Here is a 21,471-nt window from a genome sequence, read left to right as displayed (position 1 = left end):
GGCTTCCTGGCTTTGTCCCTTCCCCGCGCGACCGGCGCGCCGTGACCTGCCCCTGCCCCTGTCCCAACGGCCAGCAACGGCCGCTGCCTCAGGCTCTGGCAGAAGAGCGTCGTCCCTAGGTGAACGCGCCCGGTTCAAAATCCGCCCGGACATGCGGCTTTTCTAGCTATGCACCACCCGTGCTGGGAACTTAGCTTGAACTTCCAGGTAAAGCGGTAGTTCTGTGTGTGTGTTGTCCTGGCTTTACCCGTTTTAAGGTAAGACTGAGTAAAGGCAAGTGCGGGTATTGGCCATAAAAGCCGCATGAAGAGCTATCTGCTCCAGTGCTGCTTGTGTCGTTAGAGCCGCTAAGCGTCCCAGGAGCAGTGCAGGAGCTTGGGCTTCAGCCTTGGCAGGAAGTAAAACAGCGTCTTTCTCAGATGTCTTGTTTATCCGTTTTATATTCTGTTAGGTGTATTTCCCGTCGCTTTATTAGGCGTGTTCAGATTTTTACTTGTAAGCGGAAACAGAAAAGAAATGCTTCATTAGCCTTTAGATGCTTGACATTTCTCTTCTGTTTTTGATGTCTCTTTATGTAATTATTCCTCAAGAAACTTCATATGTTGTAGCTACTTTGTTCAGCTTTTACTTTTGTTTTAATTATGAGCTGTACATGCTATTCATTCTTCATCCATTTCAGTCTTCTGCTTGGGAATAGTCTTATTTATCTACTTTTGCCAGAATGCCTTTTTCAAAGACTTAAGTAAGAAACAAGTTTTAGCTCATTTTGATGTTTGGTAATCCCAAGCATAGAGGGCATAAATGAAAACTTTTTTTATTATATGCTCTCCTAATCAAGTGTTCAATGAAGTATTATTTGTATTAACTCCAGGTAAAGGAAGCGTGGGAAAATGATCTTAATTTGTTTAGAGCCTCCAAGAAAGAACTGCATGACTCTGACAGCTAAAAAGCCTGATAGCCAGAAGGGAAATCCTAAACAGTTGTAATACAAGAAATCTGTGTTGTCTTCAGACTCCTCTTTGAGTGTCACTTTAAGTTACTAGTGTGTTCCTCAGATGCTAATAAATCTGAACGATGACATCTTACTCATACAAAACTGCGTGTCTCCTATATGAGCAAATGAGTAATGTTCGGTTTCTTCAAAGTTATAACTAAAATGCTTTGGGAAAATAAGCATAGATTCTGTCTGATCCCTGGTAACTTGTGGTGAGAGAACAGATTGACTAAAATCATTTACATTTCCACAAATAAAAACTAACTGTGTCAAACAGACTGAAGCTCTTTCATACGAGACTTATGAGGAATACCAACCATCTGGCCAGTGCGGTACTTTGTCTGGCCTTTTGGCCTGTAACTCTCTGTGTGTAGCTACTAGTAATTTTGTATTTTGAACCTCAGCAGTAATGTTAAAAAGGAAAATTAATAAGACTTTCCTTAGCAAATACCCGCTTTTTTTTAATATGTAAAATAAATTTCCTTCCTCTTTTTTCTCCGTCATGTTCTGACCATGCACTGAATCCTGCAACAATTTGTTTTTGTGATATTTTAATTGAAGATAGTGTGTCAAATTCCACTGTCAATAAAGATTTGTAAGCTGAGTATTTACAGGCTTTCTTATTACATCTTTTAAAGAAACTTAGTTATTCACAGTGTGCTTAATTCCAATATGAATCATCTTGTTAGCTTGTTATTTGTTCAAGTGATACAGTGGTCATATATTTCAAGCTAGTCAAACACTGTCACAGCTTTTTCAGAAGCACACTTCTGCAAAGCCAGTTTTACAGAAGCCTTTATAACAAATGTGCTGCTTAACTCCATGAATTCAATTCACAGCTGCATCTTTATGCTGTCTCTTGTGATTTTGTAGGAAGTGTATCATTGAGTGGTGCCATATGCTTTTAATTCTGGGGTATCAAGTGGGTTGTAACCCACTAGTTGGTTATTGAAATTAGCAGATGCATTGTTTTTGAACTTCACTTACAGAGATTACACCGGAATGTGTCTTTCTACTCCTTTAATTGCACTTACTTTGCCTTTTATTGCTTTTACTTTAGCAATATTACTGATATAATTGTATAATGATGACATCTTTGCTGTGAAAAGCCCCAGTGGACAGTGTTATGGGAAACACTTAATAGAGCAGTATGAAATTATCATGTGACAGAATGCTTTAAGATTTAGGTAGGTGTTTTCTAAACACCTTATATGATTGCTTGCTTCCTTGAACAAGCAGATTAATAAATATAGTTGAGTGGTTAGGTAATACATGAGGGCTTTATAGTGGAATATCTAAGGAGCAATTGCATAAAAAATTGAAACTGTAATGCTAAATTTAGAAAGGAGGATGAATAAAGGCAAGACATCTACTCAAACATCTGGTATCAAAAGAAGGGAGTATAAAGAGAGCAACGACAGAAAATGGGAATATTGTAAAGATAAGTGATCTGCCATCAGTACAGAGGCAGAAGGATTGGTACCTGATTCCGTAATCTTTAACACTGGGCCTGAATGTTGCTAAATCAGGGGGCAGCACAAATTAGGTCTGTTCTGGATGCAGGCCTCGGTGTATGGAGATGATGCATTAACCGTTTTTTGATAGATTTGAACAGATAAAATGACCCTATGTCAGATCAGCACTTTGCTGTGTGGCTTCAGGATTCTTGATACAGTTGTTGATTTGGAGCCCTAATGGTCAGTTTACCACATTATCTGACCAGGGACCTGTCCTTACTGATGAGAAGTGTAAGCTAGGAAAGATGAGATGTTGTCGGCCCCTCCTGTGTCAGAAATGGGAAGTGCTTGAGGAAACGGGTTAACGTTAGATGTGCGAGGTCACTTGGACTGGATGGCATAAGTCTTCTAATAATTCTGGAGGAATTTTAATATAAAGCACTTGAACTGCCCCAATGGAAGTGTGTGGTCCTGTTGAAACTGGCTGTTATGATCTCAGATGCAGGAAAATAACTGAACAAATGTCCTACAAACAGGACTAAGCAGTCTAAGTGACTATGATGCATTGGAGGCTAACTGCATAGTTTCTGAACACTGCTGCAGTGTCAGGACACCTTTTTATACAGAACCTTAAAAAATCCTACTAAGATATCAAAGTAATTAGGGAGTAAGAGCTAAAACGGTGCTCTAAAATGAGAAAAAGGTTAAAAAGGGAAATCCTAGAACAGGAATAAATGGTAAAAAGGATGATGGTAGAGGTAGAACACATCTCCTGGGTATGTACCCTGATTGCTAGCTCAGGTTGTAGAAATAGGTGCTACTATATGCAGTTGATTAAAGCTAACACGGGCGTACCTACTTGTTCTGATTCTGTGATCTGCAATGCCAGCTTCATTTTGTTTTAGATGTACCTTATTGTTAAGGCAAGTAATTGTGCTTAGGAAGGAGAGTGGCCTTGAATGTTGAGGGCTATCGTGGTCTCAAGGTCATGCTGCCTAGGATAGTAACAAATATTCTGGCGTTGACCTTTTCATCTTGTAGTAAAGCTAGTGTGTGGTGAATTTAGCTTCATGGTTACTTTCTGGTCTTTCAAAAGTTCTTATGTAAGCTCTGAAGAGACATTTAGTCCCAAACGTTCTTTTAATGCAGTGTCTTTCAATCTCTCTTTGATTTCTGGGCCTTAAAACATTTTCTGATATGGATGCAGCTGTCTGTGTAGTAAATGTAAGCCCAGTGACAGTGGGCTTGATCTTGCTTAATTACCTCTGCAAACACTTCAGAAGGAGTCTTCAGACCGTAAGCTGAAATCTGTTAATAGACTACTGTAACCAGGTGAGGGGGTGGGAAGTCCTTTCAGAATGGCATGTAGCCACTGCTTTTGCTCTTCTGGCTTTGTGCTGCTGCTGTTTCCTGCTTTGTCAAATTCTTCTCACCTGACGATGTTTTATTATTCAAAGTGGTCTCTCTGTGCTCTAGAGTACAGTTTCTTAGAAAGAGGCAGTCTCGCAAATACATGAGTTGATGTCAAGGGGAGCTTTCCACCTCGAGGCAGAGACCTCAGAGTTAGGGAGGTAGTTGCAGAGAGCAGAGCATGCTGGTGGTGTGTTCACTGACCTGTGCTGGCAAACCCGTGCTGTGCTGCCTTCTGTACCAGTCCTAGCATTTTAAAATGTGAGGTTTCTTGAAATTCACATCTACAAGTGAATAAGTTTCAGCTGCTTGCCACATTGGCTAGACTGAGGCTTTCTGATCTGCTGTTGATGAAGGGGATGCTTTTTTGCCATTGCGATTTAACTAATGTTTAATGAACTAAATTAAAACCATACATTAGTAAATAGTTTCCTTGCAGTTTCCTTTGAGAATTCAAGTAATGTCAGTCCTAGCTACTTTTAGTATTGAAGAATGTTATCATACATGATAATCTTGAAATCTATCTAAAATTTTTGATACCTTAATTCTTCTAATAAGCCTAAAAAGTTGAAGTGGCAGAAATCCAGTGCCTACTATTTCTGTTCAGAATTCACTTAGAAGAATGTTTTTTGTGTGTACGGAGTCAGTGCACCCAAAGGACAGGCAGAAGGGAGGGGAGACTTATGGGCTGGCATTGCTGGAGTAAACTCATTGCTGTGCTTGCACAGTCTGTTGCACTTGGCTTCCAAGCTCTAGTGTTTCTTTGGTGGGCTAAAGGGAAACCACCCTTTGAGGTGGCTGTTAGCCCTCAAATTAATCCCATTTTTTTGAACTTGTAAGCAAAAGTTTTGACTAATATTTTCTGCCTGTTCCACTGGTTGGACAGGAGCAAAAAATAACATTATGCATCACTTGAGCATCTGGTACTGTGGAGAAGAGTACTGGTGCTGGCTTAATAGTGGTGAAACATCCACTAGGAGATGAGGTTTGAGATCATACCTCAGTTTACAAAGCAGTCAAAAAAAGTATGTGTGGGGAAAGTGTTTAGGGAAGGGGTTTATTAATAACTTTATAACAAAAGATTCTATGCAAACAAATCTGATTTGCTACCAGATGATATAGGAAGAAAGTCTGTCAAGTCATTTTCTCCTCACCTTTATTTAAGCTGGGAAAGAGGAAGCTAATGTGTCTGGTCTGTCTGCTCTTTCTGGAGAACGTATCTTGGAAGCAGTGAGGAGGGAAGAAACTCTCTCAGAGGAGATACAGTAAAAGCTTTCACTGAGTGACATAAACAGATATAACTTTCACATTAAAGCCTACTGTTTGCTAGTAGGTACAGGTAAAAAGCAAACAAAAAACATCCCCCAGATTTGCCTGTTTGTCCTTCTGTTCTGTAACAAGTTAGGTGCAGGCTCCCTTACGCTTTCCTAGCTAGTAACAGGGAGAGTCTCATCTCAGGTACTGCACTAGAACGACCTGATCTTCATGGCTGTTTTTAGTGCTGCATTTTAAGATTGTCATCTTCCACAGTAAGCTCAAATATTGTTTGTAATTAATCTAGGGAGAAATCATCTGAGTCTCTTCATCGTGGCAAAGGCTTCCTCCCTCTAAAGTAATGAGACTATAAGCCATGATCTTTAGGTCAGCAGTGTTTGATTTTAATTTTGAGAAAAGGTAAACCTGGTAACTCAGAAATGTTACTCTTTCTTGCAGGTGAAGTTCTAAAAAGCTTGAAYAAGTTTTACAAAAGAAAAGAAATCCAGAGACTAGGAGCAGACAATGGATTAGATGGTAAGCAAACGGCCTTCTGAGATGGCTTTTTTTTTTTTTAATGTGAAATCTGTTTTTATTGCTGTGGGCACCCACCCGTGCCCCCCTTCTCTGCTGTTTAATAGAATGCACAGTGCTCTGCATGATGAATATGCCAGGCATACAGGCTTGGATTTCTTTGACTTTTAGTGGCTTGTTCTTTTTTCCTACTGTTGTAGAGCAACTTGTTTTCTTCAGATGATTTAAGACTCCAATCTGAATACATTAACAAACATTTTCATCCAGTCTTTATCCATATATGGCATTAGGTGGATCTGATCTTTTGTGGTTGTTCCTACAGCCCTGCTTGCTCAGGTTATCTCCATTGCTAAGTTCAAATAGCATTTATGTTTATTTGTATTATCTCATGTTATGGAATAGGTTTTTAATGAACTACTTAAGGTTTTTGGTAGGTATTTACAAATACAGTTTTCTGATCCTAATCATGTCTGCTTTTTCCTTTTCTCTTATAGCTCGCCTTTTTCACCAAGCGTTTATAAGCTTTAGGAAATATATCATGGAATCCAGTTCTGTGAGTGCTGATTTGCACATTATTCTCAATGATATATGCTGTGATGCAGGCAAGTATCGGGAGTGCTTGTAAAATAAAATGTGTATTTTATGAATTTATTTGTTTTTAACTTCTGTACTTAACTATCTTCCTATATACCTTCCCACCATACTGTAGTAGAGATTAAAAAGTCACTCCACTTTCTCTTTGGAAACATTTGTGCCCAGGCTATGGAGTATTCTGTCTTTAAATCTTCTAAAGTAAGCAAGTAGAAGTCTGTTTTATAGTGTCTGTTCACTGTTGAAATGAAAACTACTGTTCAATATATTACTCTCTCACAAAATTCGGTAGTCGCTAGGGGGCATTTGAGAGCATTCTCTTGTCTAGGTGGCTTTAAAGGCTTGGGAATACAGCTCCCTGACTGTTCCGTTTTGGTGTGGCATCAACAGAAATGAGTGTTGTGTGCTTATTGCATCGTGTGCCATAATTAACTGCACCTAACCAAGAGGATATGCTAGTTGGTAATAGCAGAAATAGCTTTCTCTAGAGCTTGTGAGCTTCAGAACTTCAGCTCTGGCACTATGCATGTATTTTTAATAATGGTAATTTAAAGGCTATAGTGCCAGTAGATTTCATCTTAAAATGTGAATTTGCAGTTTTAAATTTTTTTCTTATTTAAGAATTTTTTAAAAAGTATTTTAGTATTATATCTGCATAAAATCTTTCATATGGAATCCTTATTTACATATCTGAGTATTACTTATATCCTTTAAAATTTGCATATATAGGAGTATAAAGGATGGTTTATTGTGGCAGTTCTAACTTTTAAGTGAGCTTTGCTTGTAATTAACAATAACTAAAATACTACAAAATGTAAGTTCTTCRCAATAATTTTTGATTTATTTATTCAATACTAATTCTCAATGAAAAAGAGATGACTGATTGTTTGGGGGATTAGATAATAACATTCATTAGATCCAGGTAGTTCTTTGAAATGCTATGAAAGCTGGACAGTCAGAGTGTGACCTGAAATGAGACCTTTAGGTCTACGTGTCTGCTCTGCAAACATTCAGAACAGTGACTAGGGAGCCGGAATCTCTCTTCTGAGTTGATTTTCTTTTCTGTTTTTTTTCTTTGCTGTCCTAAGCATTGGAGATCTACAATTTCAAACCAGATTTCCCAAGTTTTAGTAGATTAAGGAAGCTGGAAGTCCTCTGCTTGTCTCTCTTTATACATAAAATCATTTTCAAGATTTATTTATTTATTACAAGGCAGCATGTGAATTTAGAAAGAAAATCCTAAAATCTTCTTGGGACCGAAAAGCTATTTCTCACCCAGATTTTCCATAGCCTCTCATTTGGTTTAGAAGTTCTTCAGGTATGTAGGCTAGCTGGAGTGAATATACTGAAGTGAGATTTTTTTTTTTTCCATGCAATTTTGTTTGTATTACATTGCTTAATAAGTTCATGTACTCACGTTAGTTTACCTTTCTGCTATTGAGATAATTATTGACCACTGTAGAGAGCCAGAAGTTGAAAGCATGTGGTGGGAATAGTAACATTATTATTATTATTTTTTTAAAGTTTATGAATATGCATACCTTCAAACAAGCAAGCAGGCAAACTTTCTTAAAGGGGTTTGTCTTCTAGGTCATGTGGATGATCTCTTTCCCTTTTTCTTGAGACATGCAAAGCAGATTTTTCCAATGCTGGATTGTATGGATGATTTGCGCAAGATCAGTGACTTAAGATTGCCACCCAACTGGTCAGTATGTTTTAGTGGCTGCGGTGTTTTCTTTTCTTACTGTCACGGAGTTTCATAGACTGTGGACTTAAGCTTCATGATGTATATTTTCCATTTCATGTATCCATCTGGTTTTACAATAAATTGTCTCAGAAATTCTTATCTTTGTTACAAGATGTGCTGCAAAGCTGTCTTGTGGCCATATCTGTTTGGGAAGTATTGCATCAGAACATTAAAATGTTAATATACTCCCCAAAAGGCTACAGTAATGAGAAGTCACTTTGTGCACATGTATGAATTTCACTCTAAATCTTAAAAAGCATCATATGATTTAGAAAATGAATATATAAGACATGGTAGCCTCTTTATACTGCATCTATTTAAGAACTTAATCCTTCTGCTTTTATCACACTTTAAATGTCTACTGACATGGAAATGTTTAAGTTAATTTGGAATTTCACCTAACTTGATATCCAGAATGCCAGATTGAATATACACATTAAACAAATCTGTTTTTTGTGTGTGTTTTTAGGTATCCAGAAGCCAGGGCTATTCAAAGAAAGATAATATTCCATGCTGGTCCTACAAACAGTGGAAAAACTTATCATGCTATCCAGAGATTTTTATCAGCAAAATCAGGAATATACTGTGGTCCACTAAAACTTCTGGCTCATGAGATCTTCCAAAAGAGTAATCATGCTGTCAGTATGTTATGTTACTTATCTGCATCCTTATTATTGGGATAGTCCTATGAATGCATGCTTGTAAAATATTGTAGTTGCTTAAAGTAGTCCGTGAAGCAGTGTAGCTTTGCATTGCAGTACTGCCAGTTTGTATGAATACCAGTAGCGCATTTCTGCGTAAGGCACGTGGAATGGAACATCGCTTTCTCCAGAGCACATCCCCCGTGCTCATCCCTGTAACCTGCTCCGTGCTCCTGGGGCAATTTCTCCTTCCCTGGGTTCGGCTAGGCTGTGCTGTTAGCTTTTTCCATGTGGAAGCTGTAGGGTTTTTTTTTTTTCTTTTTTTTCCCCCTGTTACCTTTGCTTTAGCTTGTACTCGAGTAATTACCCTTGCTTAACTCTCCTCCCCCTTCTACTTCAATGTTTAAATACATTTTACTCTGCCATATAATAAGTTCTGCAGTTTCAGATGTATGAGTTGGTGAACACCAGTGCCCTGTTATTTCAGGTCCCTAGAGGAAGCTTTCATTAGTACTTTCTTTTGCCTCCAGCATCTTTTTGAAAGCTTTTCATTAGTGTGTTCCCACTTGCCCAGAACCAAGCCAGTTATAAAGCATCACAGTAACATATCGCATATTAGTGCAGCATGACGTGTATGTGTAGTAGGATTTATCAAAGGATCTTGTGAGGCTCAACCAAAGCTCCTTGGTGCCTCCACAGATGGCTGTCGATTAGGAATGAGCAGCCATCTGTCTGAGATGCAGCAAGTGTTGAGCGGACGGGGTGGTGGCTCCTGCTGTCTCTCTCAGCTAAATCCTGTGAACTGTTGCTGTGCCAGTCCAAGGCAGCAGGTGAGACACCCGGCAGGGCAGTAGCTAAATGAACGGGGGAAGATGGGAGCTTGCAAAGCTGGGCCTTGCTTTGAGCCACTTGTATTATGGCTCTTCTGACAGTTCTGTTGCAGCACTTCAGAGCCGTCACATCTGCAAGTAAGATGCAATCTCTTGCAGGAATGAGGGAGGGGGAAGAGGTGGAGCCGGCATCTAGTTACAGATMCTACCTCTTTGTTATACTGGTACTTCAGTCTGACAGAGCTCAAACATAGGGCACAAGGGTCAACAGGCAGAGTAGCTATTCTCTGGGTAACTTCCATTATACAGTTTTAAAAGATACTTTAAGAAACTTACCCCTCCCCCCCTTTTTGGAAGGGGAATTCTGTTATATTCAAGAAATTTAACATGAGTTTTCTGACTTTCTTTAGAATGTGCCATGTGACTTGGTGACAGGAGAAGAGCGCGTGTATGCCAATGAAGATGCCAGACAAGCCACACACATTGCTTGTACCATTGAAATGTGCAGCACGAATACACCTTGTATGTATACATAGTTGTTTTGGTCACATCCATTGCTATCTTTAAATGTGTTGCTGCTTGGGCCCTATTAAGTAGCTGAGCTATACCTTTTCACTCTTCTTTGAACAATTCCTGAGATAGGTTAGAACAGCTTTAATAAAACCTTGGATTGTTTCAGATTAGCTTTTTGATGGTAGATAATTAACTTGTTTTGAGTAACTTTCTATAGAAAGCCTCTGAGATGTTTCTTCCTATGCAGTATTGCTGTTCTAGATGTTCTTCCTTGGCACATAACTTTTTTTCTTTTTGTTTGTTTTTAAGATGAAGTTGCTGTGATTGATGAAATTCAGATGATCAGAGATCCTGCTAGAGGGTGGGCTTGGACAAGAGCCCTTCTAGGTAAGCTAGTCAGCGTTGGCAATCAACTAGTTTCATGCAACTTTAAATGGCATATTAAATTCAAACTTAGAAGTCAGTATATTGATAAGTGATTACAATGTGTGATGCAAAATAAAAGCAAATGTTGTTTCTTCATTACTAAGGTCTCCTCATAGCAAGTTAGAGAGGTGCACTGCCTAAGGAGAGTTCTCTGTATGGCAGCAAGTTACCTGTCATGTTTTGCTTAAGGAATGGCTTTGAAAATTTTATTCTCTAAGTTTTGCAGATGCATTTTTCTGGTTTTGTTTCTGTGGTTAGTACAGAGTCTCTGTGTTGTCAGACTGTGCTGTCCTTTCACACCGAATATTTTTGAAAAGTATGCTTTTGTGTTCAGTTAAAACTACACAATTTTCAGAGAGTTAATTTTAAAAGATTCTGTTAAATATATGGTAATATGGCAAATGTTAAATATTTTATAGCATTAATTTCAAATAGCTCATTTATAGCACTGATCTGTTAAAACCTTATGAGAATGGTTTCTTTTGCTAATTTTATAATTTTCCAAGAGGAGCTCTGAAATTAATTTTTACCTAGATTTTTCAACAGAAGTTTGGAATCTGATTCTCCCACTCCACTGCTTTGATGCTGAATTTGGCAGGATGATTTGTCACACTTCCCCTACCTTCTATTTTTTACCTTTTACCATTCTGACTACTTTAAAGATGTATTCATGATTTTAAAAGGTCATGCAGAAAACRAAGCTTTCTTGTTCTGCCATGGTTGGGGAGATAGTAAAGCATTAGTAGTAAATAAAACATGTACACAAAGTTTTGCTTCGTTAATTCAACGGTTGAGGGTTCCTCTTGCTTGAGGTGAGAGGATGCTACCAGATTTCTAAACATCATCTACTGATGAGATCAAGAGCAGCTCTAAGGAAGCAGTGTATTGTGGGGGAAGCTTTGGTACTGGGGTTGGAGATGTTGAAGGAGAGGAAATACAGTCCTTGTTGATGTGTTCAGAAAGCAAAATGTGTTCTTTTTGGTAACTATTAATGTCAGCTAGAGTTGCTGTGTATATACATACGTAACACTTTGCACTTTATTTCATTGGATCTTGCTCAGGGCTCTGTGCGGAAGAAATCCATGTTTGTGGAGAAGCTGCTGCTATTGAATTGGTGACAGAACTCATGTACACTACAGGGGAGGAGGTTGAGGTAGGCTTTTTAATTCTGTAATGTTACAGACAGAACATGAAGCGATTCTTGTCAGAAAACAGGCTAAAATACAAGCTTTTGTTTGGGATATTACTGATTAAAGCTATTCTCGCAGGGATTTATTTTGTTAAAATGTTGCTCAATTCCTGTTAATCAAAGGAGATGTTGCAAAGTTGGTGGGGGGGGTAGTCGGGTTCTTTTTTTTTTTTGGTCACAATGTTTGGCTTTAAAAAGGTAACTGCTCTGCTGACTTCCCCCCAGGGAATGCTACAGCTGTTCAGTGGCTTTCTTTACAGCTCTGTTTTTCCTAGAGTGCACAATGCCCTCAATTTGCTTGGTGTACTGTCTTATTCATTCTCCCTGTGATGAGGAAAGTTGTTAAAAGAGCTAATACCACCAGAAGAAAGTGATTGAAATATCTCTCCAACCCAACCTTACAGTCAAAAAACTTGTTTTCCTGGGAAGATTCCTTGCTAAAGATTATTTAACATCATAATTTTGGTAGTGCAGCCTGTGTGATTTCCAGGTGAATTAGCCGTGGCTTTACATATCCATGCTTCATTGGACTCCTAACTCTAAAGGGGACCAGTTACAGCATTCAAGTGACTGAATTAGTGAAAACTGGCTCTCGCTTCTCCCTAGGATTGCTATGACTGTACAATAGTCTGTATACTTCTTCCCTTGAATCTGGTTTATGTGTAAAAAATGTATAGTCCTCCGTTTCTTGAAATGACCTTGCATTTCTCACCTTGGGAAATGCTGCAACTATGTGGTTTTGGTTGCATAAGGTGTATGTCACCTTTTCCCCTCAGGATTGTAAGACGACCCTTGGTGTTGCAATCAGTTGTGATTTTAAGCACATTAGGTGAACTTTCACATGAATTCTATGTTTTAAAAAAATGTCTCATCTTTCACAACTGCTCTTTAATTCTAGGTCCGAAACTACGAGAGACTCACTCCTCTTACTGTGTTGGATTATGCCTTAGAATCTCTCGATAACCTGCGGCCTGGGGACTGCATTGTGTGTTTCAGTAAGAATGACATTTATTCTGTCAGCCGGCAGATCGAAGCCAGAGGATTAGAATGTGCTGTCATATATGGCAGTCTGCCACCAGGTAAAGGACTCCTCCTTTCTTGTATATATACATATGTATGTACGTATTAAGAGAATGTTCTGTTTTTTGCTTCTTTCTTAGAGAAACTTTTTTAAATGAAGCAGTACAAATTTTCCCAGTTTTGCATCAGGATATAGAGTTAGAGAAAGTAAAACTTTTTTTGACTGGTATTATAATCCTGGGGTTGTATCTTCATTACTTATTTAATATTGTTCTTCAATTAGTTTTAATTAAATGAGGCCTAATCCCAGCTCTGGGAAAGGTTTTAAATAAAAAACCCAACAACAAATACTACAAACCAGCCAAATAGTGCAAAAAACCCCAAAGCTCTCAACCTACTATAAAGACATCAGGTTTAGAGATATGCTGTCTTTATATTGTAAGAAGAGTTTGCTATATGAAATGTTTGTCACTCTGCTTTAGGAACAAAACTTGAACAGGCAAAGAAATTCAATGATCCTGATGATCCGTGCAAAATTTTAGTTGCTACAGATGCAATTGGAATGGGACTCAATTTGTAAGTACTCTGAGCAAGTTATGGTATGCTTATTTTTGGTGCGATACCTGCATTCGTTTCTTCACTTGTTTCTCCCCAGTTTGACTAATTTGTCTAGATATCTAAAGTGTCTAGARAACACTTACAATGCATACACTTTAAATTTGAAGTAGTGACCAATTTGATTGGGTAGATCTAAGCTTTAATTCTAAAACTGACTTTAAGAGTTAAATGACTCATTTGGCCTAATCCTGTACAAAATCAAGCACTGTGAAGGTTCTTTTGATTCACTGGGGTCATGTGGGCTAGGCTATCAGAATATCAGTCTCTTGCATTTCTGAAATGTAGAGTAAGGTCAGTCCGGTTTCAGATGCGTTATGTTGGTGAAGGCGATGCAGTCAGTGCTATAGACTCTGCTGAGGCAGATGATGAATAGCCTGGGGCCGTATTAGAACGGGATTGATGTGTGCTGGGATGATGCTTCTCCTGTGACTAACCAGCAGCCTTATGTTGCCCTTTGAGAATGCTGTGTCTGTGGTAAAGCAAAATCTATGGTCTCTTAATTTGTGGAGGGGAAAAAAAGGTTCAAAAAAAAAAAAAAAAAAAGCTTTCACTCTTTTGTAGTAGGTTGTATATTAGAAATAATTTGCAAAAAAATTCCTCTTTGTTTTTGTTGAAATATTTCAGGTGTATAAAAAGAATAATTTTTAACTCTATAATAAAGCCAACTATCAATGAAAAGGGAGAGAAGGAAATAGATTTAATTACAACCTCTCAGGCTCTACAAATCTCAGGTAGAGCTGGGCGTTACGGCTCATCTTTCAAGCAAGGAGAAGTCACTACGATGCACCGAGATGACCTAGCGCAGCTGAAGGAAATTCTGAGTGAGCCTGTGCGGCCTGTGAAGGTGAGAGCTTAGTACTCAATTTGTACAGATGTGCTTTGGAGCTYTGTTACTATGTCCTGATCCCAAATTATTATTCTTTGTGTCTGTTTACAATTCAGTAACAAAAATTGATTGTGTCATGCCAGAGTGACTTTGAATATAAAGCACATTTGGAGGATCCACAAGGCTTCCAATATTTTAATTTATATTGAAACTGGTCTTCTAAGAATTGAAAGCTTAAATATGGAAGTCTTTAAGTTCCAGATAAGTGTCCTGAATAAATTGGACTCTGTAGGGTACTTTGTTTTCTTCCATTTTATCCTTCTAAATTTTGTTTTTTCTCGTGCACTAATTTAAAGACATTGAGGATTAATGAAAAATGTCTTTATTTTCCCTTTAGGCAGCTGGCCTACATCCTACTGCTGAGCAGATAGAAATGTTTGCTTATCATCTCCCTGATGCCACTCTCTCCAATCTAATTGTAAGAATGATTAAAAAATAGCTTTTGGTTTAAAAATTGAGCATACTTACAGGTGCTACTTTCCTATGGACACACACACGCTCTCTAAGAACCTAACAGACAGCTCTGCGTATCTTTTACGAGTCATATTGTTCTTTCTGCTGCAGCTGTGTTTGCAAATACGTTTAGAATGATTACCTTTTTTCATGCTACAATAAATTTGAAAGCCTTCGAAGTGTGCAAATGTGTGTACGTGTGTTGAAGAGTATCTGAGGCAACAACCTTCTCATTTAATCTTTTCTGTACTTTAAAAGTAAGCTTTTGGTCTGAGGCTGAGGACCCTAAAGGTTGAAATTTTGATAACTTCATGTGAAAATTGGAAAACTGAGCTGGTCATGTTAGATTTCTGTCTGTCTGAGAGCTACTTAACTTTTTTTTTTTTTTCCAGTTCTGTGGGGTTTATGGCAAAACAGTGTTTGCTTAAATAGGAGAAACAGATTTTATGGGATCTACTTGAGCCCATGATTACTTGGGACTGACAGTAGAATTTTTGGAAGTGCTTAAATATTTTAAAGTTAAATTTCAACTTCCAAGACCCTATTAAAAATTGGTATCATGGTTGTTAGTTGTCTGAGAACTTTTAACAGCTTTCATTGATTTGAATGCATATTATAGTTCTTTGATGTCCTGTTACTTAGGAAAGTGTATGGTTTCTAACCTCTAGGTGAAAGATTATACTCGGAGACATCCTTGGAAGACTTAGTTGTTAGAGTAATAGCACACCTTTAAAGTTTAACTTCTTAGAATTTCCATGAGATTAAAAATGTGTCAATATTGGTCTCTTAAGTATTCAGTCACATGTTTAATTAAGCTCAGTGCTTCTTTAATGATCACATGTACACTAGAGAGAACTAATTTTGGGGACTCATAAAAAATTCCCTCGTGCAACATGCAGTGGCATCTGCTATTTTGCCAAGCCTTGCATGTTTCAGGTATTCTTTGAATACCTTTATTGCAACACCTTATTTATCTTGTGATGCCTATCTTCCTAAAATAAATCTCTGTTCCCAAGGTTGACCTAAAAATAACTCAATTATTGAATTTTATACTGTGAAGATAGCTTTTTGGGTCATGCTAAGAGACAAACCTGGAACAAGTTTTAAACACAGAAATAACTGGCTTTTATGATAGTGTTCTTTGTAGCTAAAATGTATGCTTCTAGAATATTGCATTGGATACTTAGACTAATTGAAAATGCCTAAATAAAGCATAATGCATTATGTCCTCTCCCCTGATMCTGTGTTAAAGAATTTAATGAAAATCCTGTTAGAAGAGCAGTGGGATCTCCCCCAATTTTTTATTACTGTTGGTTGAATTTGATAATTTTAACTGTTCTTACAGTATAATTGGACTTTGAAAAACCAAATCATTACTTAGTTTGGTTAACAAGTTTGACAACTCCCTTCTATCATAACATCCTCTTTATTTGCTTATGATGTTTTCACAGGATATTTTTGTGAGTCTCTCACAAGTCGATGGACTGTACTTTGTCTGCAATATTGATGACTTTAAATTTCTAGCGGATATGATTCAGCACATTCCACTAAATTTGCGATCACGGTATGTCTTCTGCACTGCACCCTTGAACAGAAAGGAGCCTTTTGTGTGCACGACGTTGTTGAAGGTCAGTTACTTCTTGTTTTTCCCAGAAGGTGTGGCATTTATATTGGACTAAGTGGGTTTGGATACAGTGAGGCCATGTCTAGTTATGTTTATCATGGGTTTGGCTATTCGATCATTTCAGAGCATTCTTAAAGTGTTCACAAGTAGAAATATAAAATAGCTGGAGTTTGGGGTTTTTTTTTTTTTAATATTTGGTTTCTTTACCATTTTTATTGGCTGAAGCTTTTCAATTCTGAGATCTGATTCTCATTTTGRGATATAAATTAAAATTTGGAAGCTTTTCTGCTGTTTGCCTCAGAATCCTACTGCTTTCCTTGCAGGTGATCTCTGAATTGGGGGAGGTCAGAATTGTTCGTCACTTGTGAGCAATTAAGTTTTGCACTAAAGTTTTTTAAAACTAGTCCTTAAAATCAAGGTACCACTAACCCAGGTTTTAGCTTGTCAACAAGATAGAAGAATGTGGGCTTGAATATGATTGACGTTATAAGTACACAGAATTAAAACTCCACAAGACGCAGTGCTGTAATTTACTCTCAGAATTATACCAGTTCAGTTTTCACGCCTGGATGAACTGTTCTCCACTGTACCCCTGGAGTGATTATTTTGAGGAATTTGTAGTCAGCTGAGTTCTGTTTTGCAGGATTAAGACTTTTGTTTTGGACTGTTACTTGTTAGACACTATAATCTTTGTCCCCTTTTAGACTATATTAAACACTTTCATTAAAAAATTGTAAAAATGAAACTGCTGTGTTGCCCTCATGTCACAGATGTTTGATAGACCTGTGCTTTTCAAAAATGACTAATAACTTTCTTTAAAAACTGCCTGATTTAAAGAGTTTAAAACTGTGCCTCATTAAGAAAATGCTGAGCACTGAGATCTGAATTGATGAAGGCATAGAGGGGCCTAACCTCTGTCAGAGGGAGGTAGGCTGGTAAACGCCTGTGTGAATTTAGGGCCCATTCCATGCTGGAAAAAAAATTTCTGATAGTAGCCATTTAGGAATTAGTTACTCTGTCATTAACATTTCTGAAAAATTAAATCTTATTTGACTTACCTGTTAGTAAAAGAGCTGAGATGTTTAGGTTTYGGGAAGGCTGATTTTTTATTACAGATTAGTCTTTTTTTTTTTTTGTGAATAGTGCATTTCTTAAGTTGGGCAACAAATATTTAACATCACTTTCTCAACCCAGGAGATTCCAAAATAAGAGAATTAGCAGAATACGAGCAGGAGAAGAAAAGACAGTCCATCTGCTTCGCCAGATGAAATTGTCTGCCTTCAAAGTTCTGTTTTTCTGGATAGCTCCAGACTTTGTTGCTTAGTTCTGTGCATGGCCCATGGACAAATTCTGTTAATGAGGCCCAGTAAAGGAGAGATGATTCCTGTGTTGAGTAATTAAGTAAAAGCACGTGTGGCATTTATGCTGCATAAAATGAAGGAGATATTTTCTGGAGTATTCTGTGTATGCAGACTCAAGGGAATTAAATTCCCTTATATTTCATTAGGTTGGTGATCATTTCTTCAGTAATAAACTAGCCTAAAAACATACATCTAAGAGTGGGCTCTTCAATCAATACTGTGCTGTAAGGGTTGAAGCTAGCCTTTTCTAGTGTATAGCTGTCTAAGTACAAACTAATGTGCTGTCAGTTAAGAACATAAGCAGCCTGTTTGTTTATAAATTGCATGAATAATACAATTCCAGAAAGAAAGTTCAGCTTCATAAATAACTGCACTGAAGAAATAGTAATAAAAAAAAMCCCTTCTTTCCTTACTAACTGCAGACTTCACTGAATCCACTTGTTTTGCAGTTTGCAAGGCAGTTCAGTAGAAATGAACCTCTGACATTTGACTGGCTCTGTCGGCACACCAAGTGGCCACTAGCCCCACCAAAGAACATCAAGGAACTTGTGCACCTCGAAGCTGTTCATGATGTTTTTGACCTCTATCTGTGGTTAAGGTATTGCCTTTGTGCTTGGGAGTTATTTTTTTCTCCTAATATTTATGACAGAGTTCTAGAAGAGTAGTGTCTTCAAGCCAGTATGGATGTAGTGCAGTATGGGCTCCTTTGCTGGCCCTTTACAGGATCTTGACAAATGCTGGTGTAGCTACTTTGTGGGGGCAAGTCATGGGTTCTGCAGAGAACAGTTTAAGTGACTGACAGAAAGAAGGGTAGAAACAAGGGGCCTCTGGACCAGAACAGCTGAAATGCCATTTAAAATACAGTTTGTCCTATGCAACATGTAATAAGGTTGTACTTTACACAATATGTATCTGATCTTCATCCCAGTCATCAGTCCTGTGGTGAAAAGGTTTAACTGTATGCTGTTTTGTTTCACCTCTCTTCAGTTACCGCTTCATGGATATGTTCCCTGATGCTGTCCTTGTAAGAGATATTCAGAAAAAACTAGATGACATTATACAAATTGGTGTCTGCAACATCACAAGGCTGATCCGAGCTTCGCAATCCACTGCTGCTTCTGGAGCAGCAGTAGCTGTGTCAGAAGAATTTCCTCTTTCAAGGACTAAGAGGGATACCAGGCTAATGTCAGACCTTCAGGGTGCAAAATCCACAGTGCAACTCCCTACTGCCATGGAGGCTCCAGAAGAGAGAAGAGTGAAGAGCTTGAAAGCCTATAGGTCTGCTGCAAGGCGGGAGGATCTGAAAACCCATGGACGTGGATCTCTTGCTGACAGATTGCTGCGTGAAGGACTTCTAACGCAAGAAATGCTGAGAGAGCTGGAGAGTGAGTGGCAGGTTCAGCAAAGGAATGGTAGATATGGCCCTAGTTCAAAAAGAGATGATCAGAATAGTTCAAAGGAAACAGGGAAAAAGAAAAAATAGAATCCATGTCCTAATTCTGTTTAGTTTTTATTCATAAAATAAAAAAACTATTTTAATAACTTCTTTGGCATTTCATGATTACACTGCTGCAGTTCCTTGATCTTTTTTCCTTCTCTCGTGACCAGTTACATGAAGCAAACACTCGCAGAAATGGACTCGTGTAAGCTGAGAGGCCAAAAATTGCTTTTACCAGCCAGCTGTACACTGCAGTCATAGTGCTCAGCATAAGTGTATGGTATGATGCTATGTGAAAATTTGAACGTAATGCCTTCTTGCAAGATATCCTTGGAGCACTAATAAAGGTCAGATATTTCACTAGTAATGAATTAGCTACTCATTCCACCCCTTCCCAAAGGGCAGAGTTTAACAGATAACGAACAGGTAACGAACAACCTGACAGGAAATTGGGTTAGAATGGTGATAGGAGTCATGTGCCTCCAACCTTTGTGTCCTGTGAAAAAGTGGAAGGAGGAAAAAAGTATTTGTGTTAATGCTTTGTGGCATGATGAAATTCTGGTCGCAGGAATGTTTGGGTAAATTCCAGTTCTGTCATCTGAAGGTAATTACTAAAGAAAAGCAAAACCTTTCCTTGCTCTTTAAATTGTATTCCTTCTCCTGGGAAATCCTCATCACATTGATTCAGGCAAAGTGGGGTTTTTTTGTTGTTGTTGTTTTAAATTTTTGGATTATGATTTTTTTGAGGGAAGATATTAGAGGTCTAGATGTAATTTATTCACCTTTGAGGAACTTGGATCTGTTTCTCCCTGATGCTTCTAATTCAGTTTCATACAAATGACTTTGTTCTGTTACTTTATAAATGCTTCCTTGCTTCATATTCCAGTTTGTCTGTGATATCTGAGTTTTGAGGGGAAACAATATTTAACTTTAACCTCAGCTAACAGTTTAAGTTACGGCTTAGGGGTTGATACTTGTGACATTAGTATTCTCACGTATTCATTTTATGGTGGTTAGCATAAACTTATGTGCTTAGCACATGGAGGAAGGTTTAATTTGTTGGAGCTAAGTTCTCAGCAAACCCCCTTCAGGTTTTTCTGGTGCAGTCACTGAATGCTGATTAAGGCAGTGCAACACCAGGCTATACGTTTCATACACATGCAGAAGCTCTGTAGCCCTGATGTTTGTATTTAGTGGAAGCAACTCTAACGTATGCCTGTGATCTCCCAGCAGAGAGATTGTGGAATGGAAGGAATCGGATGCCAAAACTGTTGTGCTAACTCACAAAAAAGGGATTTGGCAGTGGGACATGTTGCCATGGCTGCATAAGGAGAACATATGTGTAGCCCCTGTGGTTAGCTGTACCAGTCTGCAGATATTGCTTGTGTTAATGTTGGGATACTTGCGAAAACCACGTGGAATTTCACTGTATCAAATATCTCACTTTCTAAAATGGTCGAACGCATGTCTCTGCAGATTGAAGGTTTGCACTAAATCTCCTTCACCTTTCTCCTAGCATCAATACTTTAAGCTGCTGTTCAGAAACAAGCCTGCAGCAGTTTGAACACATTGAGTTTTTAACACCTGTTTTCAGTGCATTTCATATACTCTGTCTCCGTTATTCACTAATGCAAACAATATATAAATGTTTCTGGTCCATGTGATGTCCTGTTGACTTCAGTGCCAGACTGGTGGGAGGGAATGTTTTTAGATCCTTCTCTTGCAAAGCCTCCCCCAAGGAAAACCAAGCAGCTGTGTTAAGCTGTGATACGGCCATGTGAGTGTCTTGAATTTCCTGGTTTGGGGATGAGCAATTCTTCTTTGTTTTCCCAGACTCCTGACAGCTTCTGCCTAACAGCAACATGACTTGCACAGAATGCAAGCTTCTGATTAACCCTTACAAATGTATTCCATTTGAAACTATTCAAATAGCTTGAGTGATGTGGGTTACATGACTGAGTGATACTGATTGTCCCCTTGTTTCATTTGCCCTTGACAAACTTTAGAAGAGAAAAGGTAGTCAGGCAAGCCTGCAGAATGTGGTCTGGATGACAGCATGTGTCTGCCAAGTTACCTTTTGGATTGCACACACACTGCTGGACCTTCAGATTTGCAGTTTAAGATCATACTCTGTACAAGGGTGACTGCCCTCTCTGCTCCACCACATGCACCTGGGGGTGGGCTGCAGGAGACCCACGTTGCTGCTGTACTGTGCTTGTCGTTCGTTTTGATGACAAGGTTTAGCCTTTAATAGGCTGCTAAGCTGCTTACTAGTGTATATTTTTTGAGCAAGGAAAGAGTGGCTGGGACTTTGAGGTGTAAGACACAGTCTTGTGTTTGAGCAGCAAGCCTTGCAGTAAGGAAGCTAAATGACTGTAAGCATTCTTTCTTGTGTTTTGCTGAGATTAGCACTTCAGCTTAGCTGGTTGCTTGTTTCTATAGTGACTCCATAGTAACTGTTGTAAGAGCTCTGAAGTTTATTCAG

The 21,471-nt window shown here is 38.4% G+C and overlaps 2 protein-coding genes across 16 annotated transcripts in view; both read left to right on the top strand.

Moving 5' to 3' along the window:
* The window catches only part of SUPV3L1 (Suv3 like RNA helicase), a 22,144-nt gene extending 2,791 nt beyond the window's left edge, over window positions 1-19,353 (top strand). The window contains exons 2-16 of one of the 9 annotated variants that reach the window (XM_026054912.1): window positions 5,575-5,652; window positions 6,144-6,251; window positions 7,816-7,945; window positions 8,457-8,629; window positions 9,328-9,458; window positions 9,869-9,980; window positions 10,281-10,358; window positions 11,459-11,550; window positions 12,485-12,665; window positions 13,089-13,182; window positions 13,849-14,068; window positions 14,448-14,528; window positions 16,015-16,191; window positions 17,971-18,146; window positions 18,536-19,092. In XM_026054912.1, the coding sequence (XP_025910697.1) occupies window positions 6,188-6,251; window positions 7,816-7,945; window positions 8,457-8,629; window positions 9,328-9,458; window positions 9,869-9,980; window positions 10,281-10,358; window positions 11,459-11,550; window positions 12,485-12,665; window positions 13,089-13,182; window positions 13,849-14,068; window positions 14,448-14,528; window positions 16,015-16,191; window positions 17,971-18,146; window positions 18,536-19,031 (2,205 nt within the window). In that variant the 5' untranslated portion in view covers window positions 5,575-5,652; window positions 6,144-6,187 and the 3' untranslated portion in view covers window positions 19,032-19,092. Of the gene's footprint in view, window positions 1-5,574; window positions 5,653-6,143; window positions 6,252-7,815; window positions 7,946-8,456; window positions 8,630-9,327; window positions 9,459-9,868; window positions 9,981-10,280; window positions 10,359-11,458; window positions 11,551-12,484; window positions 12,666-13,088; window positions 13,183-13,848; window positions 14,069-14,447; window positions 14,529-16,014; window positions 16,192-17,970; window positions 18,147-18,535 lie in introns of those variants that run through there. The other 8 variants (XM_026054909.1, XM_026054910.1, XM_026054915.1 and 5 more) reach the window with 8 other exon arrangements.
* Window positions 19,247-21,471, top strand: part of LOC112960539 (putative hexokinase HKDC1) — a 23,626-nt gene continuing 21,401 nt past the window's right edge. For 4 of the 7 annotated variants that reach the window (XR_003251780.1, XM_026054898.1, XM_026054897.1 and 1 more), the window contains exons 1-2: window positions 19,247-19,333; window positions 20,217-20,469. The gene's annotated coding sequence lies outside the window, so the exon portion shown is untranslated. Of the gene's footprint in view, window positions 19,334-20,216; window positions 20,470-21,471 lie in introns of those variants that run through there. The other 3 variants (XM_026054899.1, XM_026054901.1, XM_026054902.1) reach the window with 3 other exon arrangements.

This window comes from Apteryx rowi, unplaced genomic scaffold (assembly GCF_003343035.1).
Source record: "Apteryx rowi isolate R43461 unplaced genomic scaffold, aptRow1 scaffold_974, whole genome shotgun sequence".
Classification (NCBI taxonomy): domain Eukaryota; kingdom Metazoa; phylum Chordata; class Aves; order Apterygiformes; family Apterygidae; genus Apteryx; species Apteryx rowi.
This window is presented reverse-complemented; position numbering and strand designations above follow the sequence as displayed.